Raw genomic sequence first — 16,657 nt, 5'->3', positions numbered from 1 at the left:
AAATGTCACTAAGTTAACGTTAGCTGTGGAAACGTCAGTAGGAAGACACTGTTGTCGAGTGATTTTCAGGGACGGTGAGTAACTGTGGATTTGTTTTGATGTAAAGATTAAAGGTAACGTAGATGTTTTTGAGTAACGTTAAACTGTCGCGTGTTGTTGTAAGATTAAAACTCAATTAAAGTCCTTTTATATTTGAAAATGTATTTATTAAGCTGTAAGGTGTATTTGTCATGTTATTGTGATATGTGTATGTATATATCACACAGTTGAATTTTCTTAACCATATTCATATTATTACATGACTTTTTGTAAGATGAACATTTAATGTGTTTTAATGAAGTCTCTTCTGCTCATCATGGCTGCATTTATTTGATCAGAAATACTGAAAAAAACTGTAATATTGTGAAATATTATTGCCTTTTAAAATACTGGTTTTCTGTTTTAATATACCTTAAAATATAATTTATTTCTGTGATGCAAAGCTGTATTTTCAGCATCATTACTCCAGTTTTTAGTGTCATGATCCTTCAGAAATCTTTCTAATATGCTGATTTATTATCAATGTTGGAAACAGTTTTGCTGCTTAATATTTATTTTATTTTTTTGGAACTTGTGATACTTTTTCAGGATTCTTTGGTGAATAAAGTTAAAAAGAACAGCGTTTATTTAAAATAGAAATATTTTCTAACAAAGTCTTTATTGTCACGTTTATTTATTTGAATAAAAGCATGAATTTCTTTCAAAAAAAAAAAAAACGTTTTAAACTTTATTTTCCCTATACATTAGAATGTGTCCTGTTTTTTTCCGAGTAAAAAAATGACTATCATACATTTTTACCATGATTTACAGAAGACACCCAATAAAATGTCATTCAGTTTAACAATAGTTTACACACCAAAAACATTTATCAGCCATATTTAAGAATCATTAGATTCTTTAGACATTAAAAGACTCTATGTAAGGATCACATTGCAGTCCCAAAAACTAATTAATTGCAATTTTAAATCTTTGCCACCATCCTTCAAACCACTAGGTTTTACACACTTGTCAGTGACAGATTTTAGTAATTTAAAATATAATACAATTTTAAGTGTTTTAAGTTTTTTTCATTTTTATATATGTATATCTGTTACGCTGAATGATGAAGAAACATTGACAATCGAAACATTAAGTAGACACTTTACTTGCATTTAATATGCTTTTCATTTGCAAACTTAAGTATATAAATATATGTGTGTGTGTGTGTGTGTGTAAAATATTTTAAAAATCATCTAAAAAAAGAATACTATACACTCCCTGACAAAAATCTTGTCGCCTATCCAAGCTGTAGGAACAACAAATAATAACTTGATTTCTAGTTGATCATTTGGAATCAGAAGTGGCTTATATGAAAGGCAAAGGCCTCTAGATTACACTTATTTTACCAAAATAAAATCTTATCATGCCTTGATTTTTAATTATTTAATGAGGACAGAAAGGTCAGACTTTGCTTAGACGAAAGTCTTGTCTCATCTTTAAAGGATTCAACCAATCACAGATTAGAGCGTGACAAATACTGTAATAAACACATTCCCAGGTATGTAGAAGAAGAACCCCAGCACCCAACCTTCATTTGAAATGCATCCTGACCTCTGACAGCATGCCAAAGATTCAACCACAGACCAAAGTGCTGATCATCAAGAGCCTGAAGACCAAGTCTCCTGCTGAGGTGGCAGACATCTTTAATGTATCTTAACATCAAGTGGAGAGGATAAGAAAAAGATTTGAAGAAACTGGTGAAGGTCATGACAGGCCCAGGTCAGGCCGTTTGTTGGTTCGACAGTCCAGGGCCAGCCCTTTTTCAGTTGCAGCAGAACTACATAAGAACTGGTCACCAGAAACCTCTGTATCTACAAGAACAGTTGGTCGAATTCTCTCACGCAGTGGTCTCAATGGCCGAATTAGTGCTCAGAAACCAGCATTAAACAGAAGAAAAAATCGTGTTGCATTTGCCAAGGCCCACAGCTTGCAGGAAGGATGGTCTGTGGAAAAGTGGCAGAAGTTTTTTTTTCCGATGAATCATCTATTGAACTGCATCCCAATCGTCGCAAATACTGCAGAAGACCTATTGGAACCCGCATGGACCCAAGATTCACACAGAAAACAACCGGTGGAGGAGAAATCATGGTTTGGGGTTACATTCAGTATGGGGGCGTGCGAGAGATCTGCAGAGTGGATGGTAACATCAACAGCCTGAGATATCGAGACATTCTTGCTGCCCATTACATTCCAAACCACAAGAGAGGAAAAATTCTTCAGCAGGATGGCGCTCCTTCTCAGCCTCCATATCAAAGTTCCTGAAAGCAAAGAAGGTCAAGGTGCTCCAGGATTGGCCAGCCCAGTCACCAGACATGAACATTATTGAGCATGTCTGGGGTAAGATGAAGGAGGAGGCATTGAAAATGAATGGGAGTTTCTTTTTCCACTGCACCATGACTTTATGCTCTGTACTGTACGTTATTTCTGTTAAGTGACAAGACTTTCGTCTAAGCAAAGTCTGACCTTTCTGTCCTCATTAAATAATTAAAAATCAAGGCATGATAAGATTTTATTTTGGTAAAATAAGCATAATCTAGAGGCCTTTGCCTTTTATATAAGCCACTTCTGATTCCAAATGATCAACTAGAAGTCAAGTTATTATTTGTTGTTCCTACAAGATTTTTGTCAGTGTTTTAGGCATGTAATACCATGTTTTTATCCTTTTTTTGTAAATGAAAACTCCAGATTTATGTGAAATGTACGTGTAAACCAATACCACGCTGCATAATTCCAGCATCTTTTCAACTATCTGTGGGTGTTTAATTCCAGCCATTTGGTCTGTCCTCATTTTTGCTCCTCAGTAACCATGGCGACCGCCACAAAAACCCCCCCAGGTGCAGATCCCAAGCAGCTGGAGCGCACGGGTACCGTCCGAGAGATCGGATCACAAGCCGTGTGGTCTCTGTCCTCGTGCAAGCCAGGTGTGTGTGTGTGTGTGTGTCTTATTTATTCTCTGTGTTTGATGATTGCACACCTGATGAATGCATTAATTGCTCTGTTTAGTCATTCATTCATTCATTGTCTTTCTGTGTGAGGGTTTGGAGTCGACCAGTTGAGAGATGATAATCTGGAGACGTACTGGCAGTCTGATGGCTCTCAGCCACATCTAGTGAACATTCAGTTCAGGTAGAGCTACAGAGAGACTTTTTTGACCCAGTGCACTGATAAACCGATATATTTGACAGGGGTTCATTAACCTGACAGCATTTAGACATGTTGATACTGTTGTATTATATCTAATAAATATGTGTGAAATGCTGGTTAACATGAATGTTTTTTGGATCATTTACAAATATATATATATATATATATATATATATATATATACACACATTTATATTAATTCATTTATTTATAATATATTTATTAAATTAATTCAAATTTAAAGTCCTAGAAAAGTGGAAAATTATTATAAGGTCAGGGACAAATCATGTAGGTTTTTTTATTGAATATGTCGAGCCCCTGCTCCTTTAATTGTGCTCCTCCCCTGCCCCTCCGGAGGTCTGTGCATGCCACTGCAAACTGTATGTGTTTTAACAGAGTCAGAGAATGTTTCCTCTCTGTGTCTTGTTAGGAGAAAAACCACTGTGAAAATGCTGTGTATTTATGCTGATTATAAATCGGATGAGAGCTACACTCCCAGCAAGATCTCGGTCAGAGTGGGAAACAACTTCCACAACTTGCAGGAGATTCGGGTAAGAGACACAGATCACGTCACAGTCATAATCTATGTTTGTGGCATTTCATGGTTCATTATTTTTATGATATATATATATATATATATATATATATACTCTGTCTGAATAAACCTACCATAAAAACTACATCTAGAACCATAAAAATATGACTTGTAGCCAAGTATGATTGCAATGCAGTTTGTTTGCAATTGTTTTGTTGATACTCTGTCTGAATAAACCTACCATAAAAACTACAGACCCTTCATGTCTTTGTAAGTGGGCAAACTTACAAAATCATCAGGGGATCAAATAAATATTTTCAAAAACAAAAAAAAATTCACATATATACATATATATAACACACACACACAAATAAATTACCAAATAAATCCTTTCATTTAGACTCAAGCGGTGTGTGTGTGTGTGTGTGTGTGTGTGTGTGTGAGAGAGCAGCAGCTGGAGATGGTGGAGCCGAGCGGTTGGATTCACATCCCTCTGTTGGATCTGGTGAACAATCCCATCAGGACCTTCATGATCCAGATCGCCGTGTTGGCCAACCACCAGAACGGACGGGACACGCACATGCGGCAGATCAAAGTCTACACGCCCGTGGAGGAGAGCTCCATCGGCAAATTCCCACGATGCACCACTGTAGACTTCATGATGTACCGCACCATCAGATGATCCGAGCTCTTGCTCGAATGGACGGACTGAGCTGCAGACGCTGCCTTCTCTTAAGACTCTGTTCTAGAATTAAATGGTTTAAAATGTGTTTTGTAAAGAAAACAGTTCAAAGTTAATTTTATGTGAATGCAAATCTACAGGAAATAAATGTTTTTTTGAAATTAAGAAAACCTGTCCTGTATCTGTTGATGCTGTATTACAGTAGGATGGATTAGTTTAGCTTGCTTTATTCAGTTGTGATGGCAAGAGGATTGATTGCTCAATTGCATCGCAACTTTGCAGAGAAACAGACAGGTTTTTATCAGTCCCAGGTTGCTACAAAGAGCCCTTTTGAGGAATAACTACAAAGTTTGTGAGCTTAATGCCATACAAACATAAATATTCTTATTTAAACATCCAAACATGCGTTCAGAAGTTCAGTTTGAGACAATTAGTAGTAAATATCAACAAACATATTTAATTGATCAGGTAAGAAATGGAGATCTGCTTATATTACCATTAATAATTAAATAACATTTTTGGGTTGAAAGTGTAGGGTTTATAAAGTATAATAAGTCAAGCCTTTCATTTAGTGCTTGTAGTTCACATTTAAATGCTATCAAAAAAGTAAGATTTAGTTTTATTATTAATATCATAATATTTTTAGGTTAAAAGTGTAGGATGTATAACACAAAATGTAGTTCTTTACATGTAAAAGTTGAAATTTAGAATTTTTTTAAGCCGTAGTACTTGTAGTTCACATTTAAGCATTCAAACAAATCTGTCAGGTGAGGAATAGAGATCTAGTTTTATGATCATTATTAATGAAATAAAATTAAAATTATAAAATTAAACAAATTAACACACAACACGTAGTACTTGAATAAAAAAAACAAAAACATTAAAATTAATGAAATACAATGTAATACTAATTAACTGTAAAAAAATTCAAAAAATACAAATGAATATATCAGGTAACAGATCTAGTTTAATGTTCATTATTAATAAAATAACATTTTGTTTTAAAAGGGTAATATTTATACTATACGATGTGGCACTTCTTACATTTAGTACTTGTAGTTCACATTTAAACGTTCAGACGTGCATTCGAAAGTTTAGTTTTAGACACTTAGTAGTGTGTAAATATTGACAAGCATATTTAGATAATCAAGTAAGAAATAGAGATCTGCTTTTATTATTATTATTATTATTATTAATTAACATTTTGGGGTTAAAAGTGTAGAAATTATAATGTACAATATGGCACTTCTTGCATTCACTACTTGTAGTTCTCATTCAAACATTCAATCAAGCATGCAAAAGTTTTAAAAAAAGATACCCTTTTTAGTGCGTAAATATTGACAAGCATATTAAGACTATTAGGTTAGGAATATAGATCTCATTTTATTATGATTATTAATTGAATAAAATTTTTGGGTTCAAAGTGAAGTACTACTTGTACTTTACATGCAAACATTCAAACAAATCAAGTAAGAAATAGATATCTAATCTTACTATCGTTATTAATGGAATAACACTTTTGGGTTAAGAGTGTAGTATTTATAATGTAAGATGTAGTACTTGTAGCTCACATTTAAACATTCAAACATGCATTAAAGGTTTAGTTTGAGACGCTTATTAGCATGTAAATATCAACAAGCATATTTAGAAGTTATCAGATAGGAAATAGTGATCTGCTTTCTTTATTATTAGCATGATGAATAACGATGATGAATTAACATTTTTGATCAAAAGTGTAGGATTGATAAAGCACTTTTTGCATGTAGTACTTGTAGTTCACATTTAAACATTTCAGACATGCAATCGAAATTTTAGTTAGACAAGCACAGCAAAATTCAGCTTTGTTTGAGAGTTATGTCTGTAATATGTTTGTTTTACATCTGTTGTGCCATTTTTTTTAACATCTACGACTTTGCTGCATAATTGTATTTATTATTTTGGCATTGTTTTATTGCCCTTAAACGTCACCAAATTTTTTTTTAAATAATAATAATTAGCTGATTGCTTTACTTGTCAGTTAATCATTCTGTTGTGTAAGTGCAAACTTTATGCTCAACCTTGGACAAAAAGGTCCAATCAGTACACACTTGTCCACCAGGGGTGGCTATTTAGCAAAAAATAAGATAAATGTTCACTACAGGCTAAAAAGAAACTAGTAGCCTACTCGGATCTCAACATGCATTTAATTGACTTTGTACTTTTGCAAAACAATCCGTCTAAACAAAACGGGTCAAATGTTGCTAAATGTCTAATTTCTTTGTATTAGATTTAATTCTAAATCTAATCATGATTATGCAACTATATAGGCACCCCAACATTTTAAAAATAAAGAAACAACACGTATCCTGTTTGTTGCAACCCCCCAAATAATTTAAACATGCATTCAAAAGTTTACTTTGAGACATTTAGTAACACGTAAATATCAACAAGCATGTTTAGATAATCCATTAGGTAAGGAAATGAAATCTGGTTTTATCATCATTTTGGCTCAGATGTATATGATGTAACGTCTTGCATTTCACGCTTGTAGTTCCACTTGAACTTCCTCTGAGCAGTTAGAAAAGTGCATGTTTGCATGTGTGTCTCTGTGCTGCCTGCTGGCATCCTGTTCAGGCCCCGCTGTGGTTTGCATAATTCGGAGGCGATGATGAAGTGTCAGAGAGAAAAAAACTCAGTTTAGGTGGAGCTGGACCTTTGCAATCAACTAAAGTAGACCGGACTGAAAGATGCGCACTTACTGTGTACTTCTACACATTTTTGGTGAGTTATTAAAATGTATTTTTTTTTAAGGTTTTTTTTTAGATTTTTTTTTTTTTTTTTTTTTTGGCAGTAGTGTATGAGCAATGCTTGTGTGAACTTATTTGATAATATTTAACAATATTTATATTGTCTGTTAATATATAAAAAAAAGTCTGTTAAAACATTAAATTAGTTCGAATAGAAAAATACAATAAAATTTGTTTTTGTTTGTTGTATTCATTAGCTTTCAATATATTAAAAAATATATAAAAATCTCTTTCTCTTCATAAGATATCTCTTCAGTATCAGTTGTTTTTCCTTTGATAGTGATGAGATTAAATAAAGAGCAGATGCTTATCAAGCAACGTTTCTCCAGAGAGAAACATCATGTCTAGATCTCAACAATGTGCTCACATTTGGGAGGCTTATATCTCAATATGAATTCAATAGAAACGACTTCTCATCAAATTCTACTGAATGATATTCACATTCATTCTATAGCTCCAAATTCTTATTTGTCCATCATTTGTGTCTGTTTTTATTTCTCCTAATGGTTGATGTAAAATGTCATAAATGTAGATGCTGAATTTAATAAACCTTATATATGGTCACACATAATTTTAAGATCCAATTCTCACTATTAACAAATTATTAACTATGACCCTTTTCTCTATAAACTCTTAATTTGCTTCTTATTAATAGTTAGAGTGGTTAAGATAGGGTCATGCAGAATAAGGCATTAATATGTGATATATAATGGCCAATATGCTAGTAACATGCATCTTTTATTATACTTTCAGCTGTTCTGCTCTTGTGTGATTATGGGATGTGCTCCAAGCCATCACCATCTCCATCTCCTTCAGAGATGTCCACCACTGCAATATCAGCCACATCTGACTCTCACACTACTGGGATGACAACAGAATCAATAACTGTCGGGAATGACTCGAGCTCCTTACAGACTGGCTTAAAGTATGAAGGGTCATCTGATTTAAATGATACAGACCACAACATAAAAAACCAAACTTAACCTGAATCTAAAAATCCGAATGTAAGCGTCAGTGGAGTGATCTCTTCAACCACACATCCAGAGAGCACCACGGGCAACGTGAAGCCACATACTAAAGAAAATATAGGTTGGTGGATTTCTTATGATCTGTTAGGTGGTTATAGGTAATGGAAGCTGTTGTCTCTTTACTGTAGTAGTTATTATTAGACTGTGTCTCTGAATGCACGCTATTACTGATGACATTCTCTTGTTTATTTGTGTTGGAACGGCTGCTGAGCTTTCTGCAGAGTTTAAGCGCTGTCTTGATAGTGGTTTGAAGGGCTCATATTGTCAGAATTAAAATTTTTCAACTATAGCTTACATGCATTACATGCAATATTTCCCTGGTTTAAAAAGGTCCTTTTATCGAAGCTTCAAAAATGATGCGCTTTCAGCTTTCTGATATTAAAAAGATTAACACACATTTATGCTACTGGGCAAACGTTTAAAATAATTAGTAATCTTCTTTGAAAGAAGTCTCTTCTGCTCACCAAGGCTTCATTTATTTGATCATGAATACAGTAAAATAGTGAAATATTATTCTAATGTAAAACAGCCATTTTCTATGTGAATATCTGTTAAAGTGTAATTTATTTCTGTGATGCACAGCTGTATTTTCAGCATCATTACTCCAGTCTTCAGTGTCACATGATCTTCAGAAATCATTCTAATATGATGATTTGCTGCTCAAGAAACACTTCTGATTATTATCAATGTTGAAAACAGTTGTGCTGCACAATATTTTTGTGGAAACAATGATGCATTTTATTTTTCCAGGATTCTTTGAAGATAAAGTGCAGCATTTATTTAAAAAATAAATCTTTTGTAACTTTATAAATGACTTTACTTTCCATTTTGATCAATTTAATGCACCTTTGCTGAATAAAACGATACATTTCTTGATGCTGAATTAACATGCTAAATAAAATCCAGCTTTGATCACAGCAATAAATTACATTTTAACATAATATATACACATAGAAACCTGTTATTTTAAATTGTAATAATATACAACATTTACAGTATCTATAATAAATTAAATCAAGCAAATACAACCCTAATAACCCTAATAACCTTTTTTCAAAAATAATTTTCATTATTCCATACTTTTGACCCATATCATGACACCTATTCTGTGTTTTGAAATTTAAAGTCTGTAAAATCCTCTTTTTTTTATTAAAACAATAAATAAATAAAACACATTATAAATATTGCAATTATAAGACAGTTGTGGAGCAAAAAATCCCCAAAAAACTGGACTTTAAGAAAAAAATTATTATTTTAAATGCATAGTAACTAAAACATACAAGATGACAAGTTGAGAAAGTTGAGAAAATGGCAGAACTTTCAGAGCTGCTTAAAGGTTAAAGTGTGAGTGGGTGCGAGATTCGGCATGTTTCTTGCTTTCTGAATGCAGTTTCACCACAGCAGCAACATCTCTCTCCCTCTCTGATCTATTCAAATGCACTTATGTATAATTATAGCTTATGTATAATTTGTAGACTCACACCAAAGCTTTTAATTAATTTCAAATGATTTTATCTTAATTGCATGCTCTCAAACGCAGATAATAGTTTCTCAGTGTATCTGAATTAATTCTGCTGAGGTCTTTGTTGGTTTGTTGTAACGCTACCATTTTTCTGTTGCACTTTCAGATTCAGGATCGTTAACAGGAGGTGAGCTCAACTCTCTGCACATCACAGCGTCTGCTTTGCTGAAGATAGGAAACACATCCTTTCTTCCTGTCTTGATGTTTCTCCACACTCGAGGCTTATCTACTTTGAAACTCTCTCTATTTTCACATTAAAATCACGTTCATGTGCTGAAATATTGCCTGTTTCCTTTATAAACTTATAACCACGACATCAAATCTCTGTATGTTGTTGACAGGTGTCATCATTTTGATCCTCATCCTGATCCTGATTTGTTTTCTGCTTGGCATTTTATTTATTCTGAGAAAGAAAGCAAGGGTAAGATTTTGTAGGTTTTTTCATTTTGTATGTTTTGGCTCTGTTGCAAACCCTAGTGAGCTGCCTTGCCATGCTGTCTAACTCATTTCTAAGATAGTTTCCTAATTAAATCTCATAAGAATGAACGTCTTGTCATTGAAATAGAATAAAATTAAATCAACTAAATTAAAATTAATTATTATTACTAACACTCACCAAGCATCAATTATCCCATTCTCAATTGCATTCTTTCAGTTTTGAATTTTTACATTTATTTATTTATTTATTTTTAATCCTGCATTGCATTTTATAAAATAAAAAATACATAAATTAATTAAGTTGAATTTTTACAAATGTATTTATTTATTGCCAAACAACAACAAAGTTGTCTGGAATTTCTTGGACACTAAGGCAAAAAAAAAAAAAAACACATGCATACATAAATTATTCCAACCATTATAAATAATTAAATTAAATAATTAAATACAAATGCATAAGTGCCAGGAGAGTTTATAACTTGGAGCATCCTACAATAGGTACTATTCAAAAAGTGTGCAGACTTAGTTTTAATTGCTCTCTTTTTTTATGTTTGTTTATTTGTTTGTTCCGTATATTTCAAACTGAATTTGTATTTTTTAACTGAATTATAGATTGCATTTCATAAAATAAAAAATTAAATGAATAAAATTATCAAATTAAAATATAACATACATTATGTATTTATTTTAACCACTTTTCAAATGCTTTAAAATGCTCATTAGGTTAAAAGGCTCACTAAGGTTTGAAACACTGACAGGATTTTAGCATTTATTCACACACACACACACACACACACACACACACACACACACACACACACACACACACACACACACGCCTAGTCTAAAGTGATCTACTGTATTCTAATTGCATAACTCTTGCATTGTGATTGTAGAGTTACTCATTTGGATTTACACTCCAATGGATTAACCACACAACGATCATGACACCCCTCGATTCACCTCAGGAGCGACCAACAAAGCTATGAACAAACCAACAAAGGCAAGTGTGAACGTAAAACACACACATTCTTGATTCACCTCTGTGCACTCTGCTCAGAAACTCAAAATCAGCCTGTGACTTGTTAACCTGTGTTCATGTCTCTCTGCTCAGATCTGCCTGTGTCTATGAATTACATACAAGAAGACAAGTCTGAGGAAAAGACTAATCCGATAGCAAACGGGTCTACAGGAGAGAAAACTGAACAAACACCTACCAGTGAAAATGGTAAAGCACATAAGCGCTCGTCTGTGATAAAAGCTGATCCAAACACCAGCATTTTCACATTGTTTTTGCAGAATTGCATGTATTTGTTTTCAAGCAAGCGCTCCAATATGCTTACAATTCAAAACTTCAAAATCTTGATGGTCACTATTTTCCTATCTGTACACTCTCAGAAAAGGTACAAAAAGGTACAAAAGCTTTTGAAAAGGTACCGCCCCAGTGACAGCTTTTGTACCTTTTTTTCTGAGAGTGTATTATCTTCATTGGGAGGGGAATGAATGGGTTGTTTGAATTCACTTTATTGTTTTCCATGGTGATAAAAGTATGTCTGTAATCTTAAAGATGACCAGAATGCTCCAGAAGAGAACAGTTTCTCTTCAAACTCGAGCTTGTCTACGCCAATGAAGAAAGTGGAGTTTAACCTGGATCTGGATCTGCTTGGAAGTGAATCTGAATTTAGTGGTCCGACCGAAGCTGAAGCAACAGATGCGGCGCAAAATGAAAACAACAATAACGTCAGTAATGCTGGTCAGTACAACCAAAAAAATTCATCGCTCAACATGCCTGTAGAATGATTTTGGCCTCTTATGTTAAAAAAAAAAAAAGTTCTACATTTTTGGTCCATGCATGGGTGATACTGTAATATAATAGCCAAAAAAACAATCACAGCGCGAGTATCTCATCCAACAACCAAAATCAAAGTCATAAAAAAATAACCAAAGGAACAAGAATATAATATTTCTACCATACAACATTCAAGATCTCTGGTCTTTGGTACCTAGATTCAACTATATCTGTTTGAGATGCCTTGATCCAGACTATATGAGTGCAAAAGTGTCCTTTTGACATTCTCACTTCAAGTTCTGTTTCATCTAGTGTTAAACGAGATTGTATACTGTACATAAAAAACAACATTGAATCATTATAGTTTGTTAAAAATGTTAGCATACAAATGCTGTATAAAATAATTTGTGGCTGTAATAAACGTTTACTGTAGAGTGGACTGTGTAATGCAAGGTTAAAGTAACATTTCGACCAAAAATTACAATTAAATCAACAGTCGCCCACAAATGAAAATGAAGTCATCATTTACTCATCATTTACAAGATTTTTTTTTAGAAATGTCCCGTGCGCTCATCTATATAATGGCAGACAGTGCTGATGTACAGTAATGTCTTTGGGGTTTAGGCATGCTGGGGATCTGTTTGATCTCACCGACTCTTATCTTTAGGGACTATGTTTACTGGAGCTCACGGCTGGAGGTGATTGCCTGTATTGTCTTTAGATGTTTCTGTTTAAGTGGTCACTTCTGAGGCTGTGTGTTAGGTTGACATCTTTAAGGATGGCCCACTGAATGCCTGGAAAATACAATGAATGCCTGCCTTATTAGTCAGACTTTTGATAAAGAATAAAGAATCCTGCTGAAGATAACCAAGAGTCTCCTGGTCTTCGCTTCTGAGTTTCCAACAATCTTCTGAAAATCCAACAAACATTACAAAAACAATACATTAAAATGACAATAATATGACACAAAGACTTACTGGAATCTCACCAAATGCAGTATGACACACGGTGTTGCATGCATCAGTCCAAAAGAAGTTAAATAAAAAGCGCTCATCCTGCTACACAAGGCAAAGGTGTGGACGTGTGATGATGGATTACACCGAGAGGCCTGACGGTGACCTGTCAATCATAACCTTTTAGCCAGGTAAAGAAAAACACGGAAAATATAATTTTTACAATAACAGATACAACATAAACTTGATGATAAGCACGGAAAATAGAAAAAAACACAAACTTGGACTTAAAACTGAACTATAAGGAGCCACATATCCCATATTTTCCTTTTAGAAAAGTGGATTTCTGGCAATGCTCTTTTGATTTAGGGGTAATTGAGAAACTATGTTTGTCATTTAGTTACTTAAGTTTGTATATGACAGAATTATCCTGTATGCATTTGTGTATCACAGAAGGCCCAAACACACTCTGCTGGTGAAGATTACACACCCAAATCTATTTGAAAGTATGTCTCATATCAAGCTTTTTAATAAACTCTGTAAAATCCATCAACCGAATGTGCTTAAATGGTGACCTCGATGTGGGCTCGTGTCCTAATTAGTGATCGTGCCCTGACCACTGGATTTATTTTGACTAGTTGTCTTACACTCACCAGTATGTGTCTTTCCTACATGTGCACCACAACTGATAATTGTTCTTCCTGTGTATAAGTGTCAGTGCAGTGGATTCCCCTGTGTGCGTACGGGGCAGATCTTTAAGAACACACTCCTGAAATGAGAGTGAGATTAGTCAGTGTGTCTAAAGATAGCTGAGGAAACTCCCCTGTCTGGCGGGAACAGTGGAACATGTTTAAGAGAGCACTAGAGCAGGACAGGTTTTCCTCTGATCAAACTACCTAAAGGTCATTGATGTTGAATGTTCATGTCAAAGAAAGAGGTAGCAGAAATGACATTTTTCTTCATCAAAACCCTGTTGGTGTGCAGAATGGAAATAGTGTGAGACAGCGCCCTCTGCAGGAGAAAATGAACACGTGAACAGCAGCTAGATGATAAAATGATAGGTTAAACAAAAGATAGATAGATAGATAGATAGATAAATAGATAGATAGATAGATAGATAGATAGATAGATAGATAGATAGATAGATAGATAGATAGATAGATAGATAGATAGATAGATAGATAGATAGATAGGATGTTTTTCCTTTAAACTTTTTAGTCATTAAAGAATTCTGAAAACAAAAATGTATCACAGTTTCCACAAAAATATTGTGCAGCACAACTTTTTTCAACATTGATAATAATCAGAAATGATTCTTGAGCAGCAAATCAGTATATTAGAATGATTTCTGAAGGTCATGTGACACTGAAGACTGGAGTAATGATGCTGAAAATACAGCTGCACATCACAGAAATAAATTACATTTAAGTCACATAGAATATGGTTATTTTATTTTGTAATCATATTTAACAATTTTATAGTTTTTACTATTTTTAATTAAATAAATGCAGCCTTGGTGAGCAGAAAAACATTATTTCAAAACATTAATATATATATATATATATATATATATATATATATATTAAAATATATACAAACAAAACAAAACACAACACAAAAAAAACACATACAAATCAACACATATAAATACATTCAAATTAAATGAAAAATTATTCAAAAGAAAGTTGGCCTTATTTTCTCTTTCATTTAATGACAGCAGATGTTAAAGTTCAGTTTTGGTCCTCTAAAAAAGCTAATATCTTTACTTGCATACATTCATGCATGTATTAATTACATTTATAGCTTTACTTAGCTCTTAATTTGATAAACATATTTTAGGTATGGAATAATTTTATTTCCAGGAGACTGCAGGCCGACAGTGGTTTGTTTATGTGGTTTACTTTGTGCACTCCTGTGGGAAAAATAGACAACGGCGTGTACGGCGAAGTCTAGATGGAAGTGATCTTCAACTTTACAGTATATCCTAGTCTACTTCACACACCGGACACAGAACGGTGGATGTGTTTGTAGAAGAGCACACTGGGAAAGACACTGTCTGGGACAAACCTCCAGCCCATCACCCTCCTTTCAGGAGCCCAGAGAAAGATGCACCTACAATGGGTGAAGAGCAGCAGATGGTGAGCGACGTGTGTCTCCTCGGCATCGTGTTATATTTCTTCCTCAGCAGACAGCACAGGAGAGAACAGACAGATGGAAACACATCGACTCTCTGAGACCACACACACACACACACACACACTGCACAGCACCAGCTGCACTTTATGGATCTCAACACAGCGGTCTGTGCCAAAACAGAGATCTTTCTGGAAACACAGAAGTTTAATGGCAGCAAAAGTTAAACTGTTGTTTAATTCTGAAGGGTGGAGCATCTCGTGTAAATAATGATGTCAAATATTAGTTTTTAGACATACAAATATTTAGAATATAATTCAGAGATGTGTGTTGTCATCTTTCTAAACCAATTCAGAAATGTTCATTGCTTATATATGAACCGAAGAACGAGTGTCTGGTTAAAACTGATCTCGGGTCAGTTATATGTAATAACAAAAACATTTGTTTTTAATTAATTCAATGAATTTTAATACTTATGAGTGTATATTTAAAACAGTGAATCTTTGAATTTGATTCAAAGTTTTGAAAAACTTTGTTTCTCAGATTGCTCCTTTTTCATTATGAAAGTATTTGGACATATAGGCTATTTTTAAGCGTTTTGCTCTTTTTATGTCTATCATCTTAAATATGTGATCTCTACTCGAAATAAAAAAAGTCACTGTTGCTTTTCAACTTTGAATCAACACTTCGGCACAGTGTGTGGAGTTTTCTGACAGTCGGCTTTGATTAATCTCACTTACTAACAAAGCATGTATTTCCCGACGCTCCCTTAAAGAAATAGTTCACCCGAAAATGAAAATTAACCCCATGATTTACTCACCCTCAAGCCGTCCTAGGTATATATAACTTTTTTCTTTTAGACAAAACCAATCAGAGTTATATTTAAAAATGTCCTGGCTCTTCCAAACTTTATAATGGCAGCGAATGGGGGTTATTTTTCAATAGTCCAAAAGAAGTCCAATAAAGTGCATCCATCCATCATAAAAAGTGCCTCACACACCTCCAGGGTGGAATAAAGTCCTCCTGTAGCGAATCAATGTGTTTTTGTAAGAAAAAAAAAATCCATATTCAAAATTTTATAAACAATACTCTCTAGCTTCCTCTAACTGTCTTCAACAGAACGCTGTTCTGGTGGATGACGTCGGACCGAGACGTAACGTAAGGTTCGGTGAGGATATGCTAGTCTCACGAAGACCAATGTTTGTTAACAGGAGCAATGGGAACAAAGTTTCCTTACTTTAGCAAAGGAAAACCAGTCTCCTCTTGGCTTTTATCGAAATCCTAGTTTTGTACTTCTAATTCGTGGCCAGTGTTTTGTTTCGCTCTCTCCGCTGCACTTCCGCATTCGTCACTTATCACCGGACCTTACGCTACGTCCTACATCATCCGCCGGAATGGTGTTATTGTAAACGCGCAATGTTACCGAGCGGCAACCTCCCGCTCTCTCTCGTGAAGCCAACAAGGAAGTGACTAAAACTGTAATTCATCGACTGGCCGCTAGAGGCTGGCTGCAAAAGAGAGTCAATCCCATAGACTCCCCATGTAAAAATGCCCAACTTTACAGCAGAA

General features: G+C 34.3%; 1 protein-coding gene and 1 long non-coding RNA gene across 4 annotated transcripts; both read left to right on the top strand.

Annotated features, from left to right (window-relative positions):
- The first annotated feature begins 2 nt into the window (after window positions 1–2).
- LOC122135121 (anaphase-promoting complex subunit 10) lies at window positions 3–4,604 on the top strand. Of its 3 annotated transcripts, none has more exons than XM_042713596.1 (5): window positions 3–74; window positions 2,880–2,999; window positions 3,114–3,204; window positions 3,653–3,773; window positions 4,209–4,604. In XM_042713596.1, exons 2-5 carry the CDS (start codon window positions 2,885–2,887, stop codon window positions 4,437–4,439), a joined length of 558 nt encoding a protein of 185 aa, XP_042569530.1. In that variant the 5' UTR covers window positions 3–74; window positions 2,880–2,884; the 3' UTR covers window positions 4,440–4,604. The 3 variants fall into 3 exon arrangements, with proteins under 3 accessions (XP_042569530.1, XP_042569531.1, XP_042569528.1); XM_042713597.1 differs by having other exon boundaries at window positions 32–74; window positions 4,165–4,302; XM_042713594.1 differs by lacking the exon at window positions 3–74 and adding an exon at window positions 89–113.
- A 3,599-nt stretch (window positions 4,605–8,203) lies between these two features.
- Window positions 8,204–11,127, top strand: LOC109084367. Its single transcript, XR_006153351.1, has 4 exons — window positions 8,204–8,314; window positions 9,882–9,902; window positions 10,117–10,196; window positions 11,110–11,127. It is a non-coding gene; the product is annotated as an uncharacterized LOC109084367 (long non-coding RNA).
- Window positions 11,128–16,657: the final 5,530 nt, after the last annotated feature.

This window comes from Cyprinus carpio, chromosome A23 (assembly GCF_018340385.1).
Source record: "Cyprinus carpio isolate SPL01 chromosome A23, ASM1834038v1, whole genome shotgun sequence".
Classification (NCBI taxonomy): Eukaryota; Metazoa; Chordata; class Actinopteri; order Cypriniformes; family Cyprinidae; genus Cyprinus; species Cyprinus carpio.
This window is presented reverse-complemented; position numbering and strand designations above follow the sequence as displayed.

Coding starts and splice junctions, on each gene's coding strand:
- LOC122135121 (XM_042713596.1), top strand. CDS start 2,885: ATGGCGACCGCCACAAAAACCCCCCCAGGTGCAGATCCCAAGCAGCTG. Junction 3,000..3,113: donor TCTGTCCTCGTGCAAGCCAG/GTGTGTGTGTGT, acceptor TTTCTGTGTGAG/GGTTTGGAGTCGACCAGTTG. Junction 3,774..4,208: donor ACAACTTGCAGGAGATTCGG/GTAAGAGACACA, acceptor GTGAGAGAGCAG/CAGCTGGAGATGGTGGAGCC.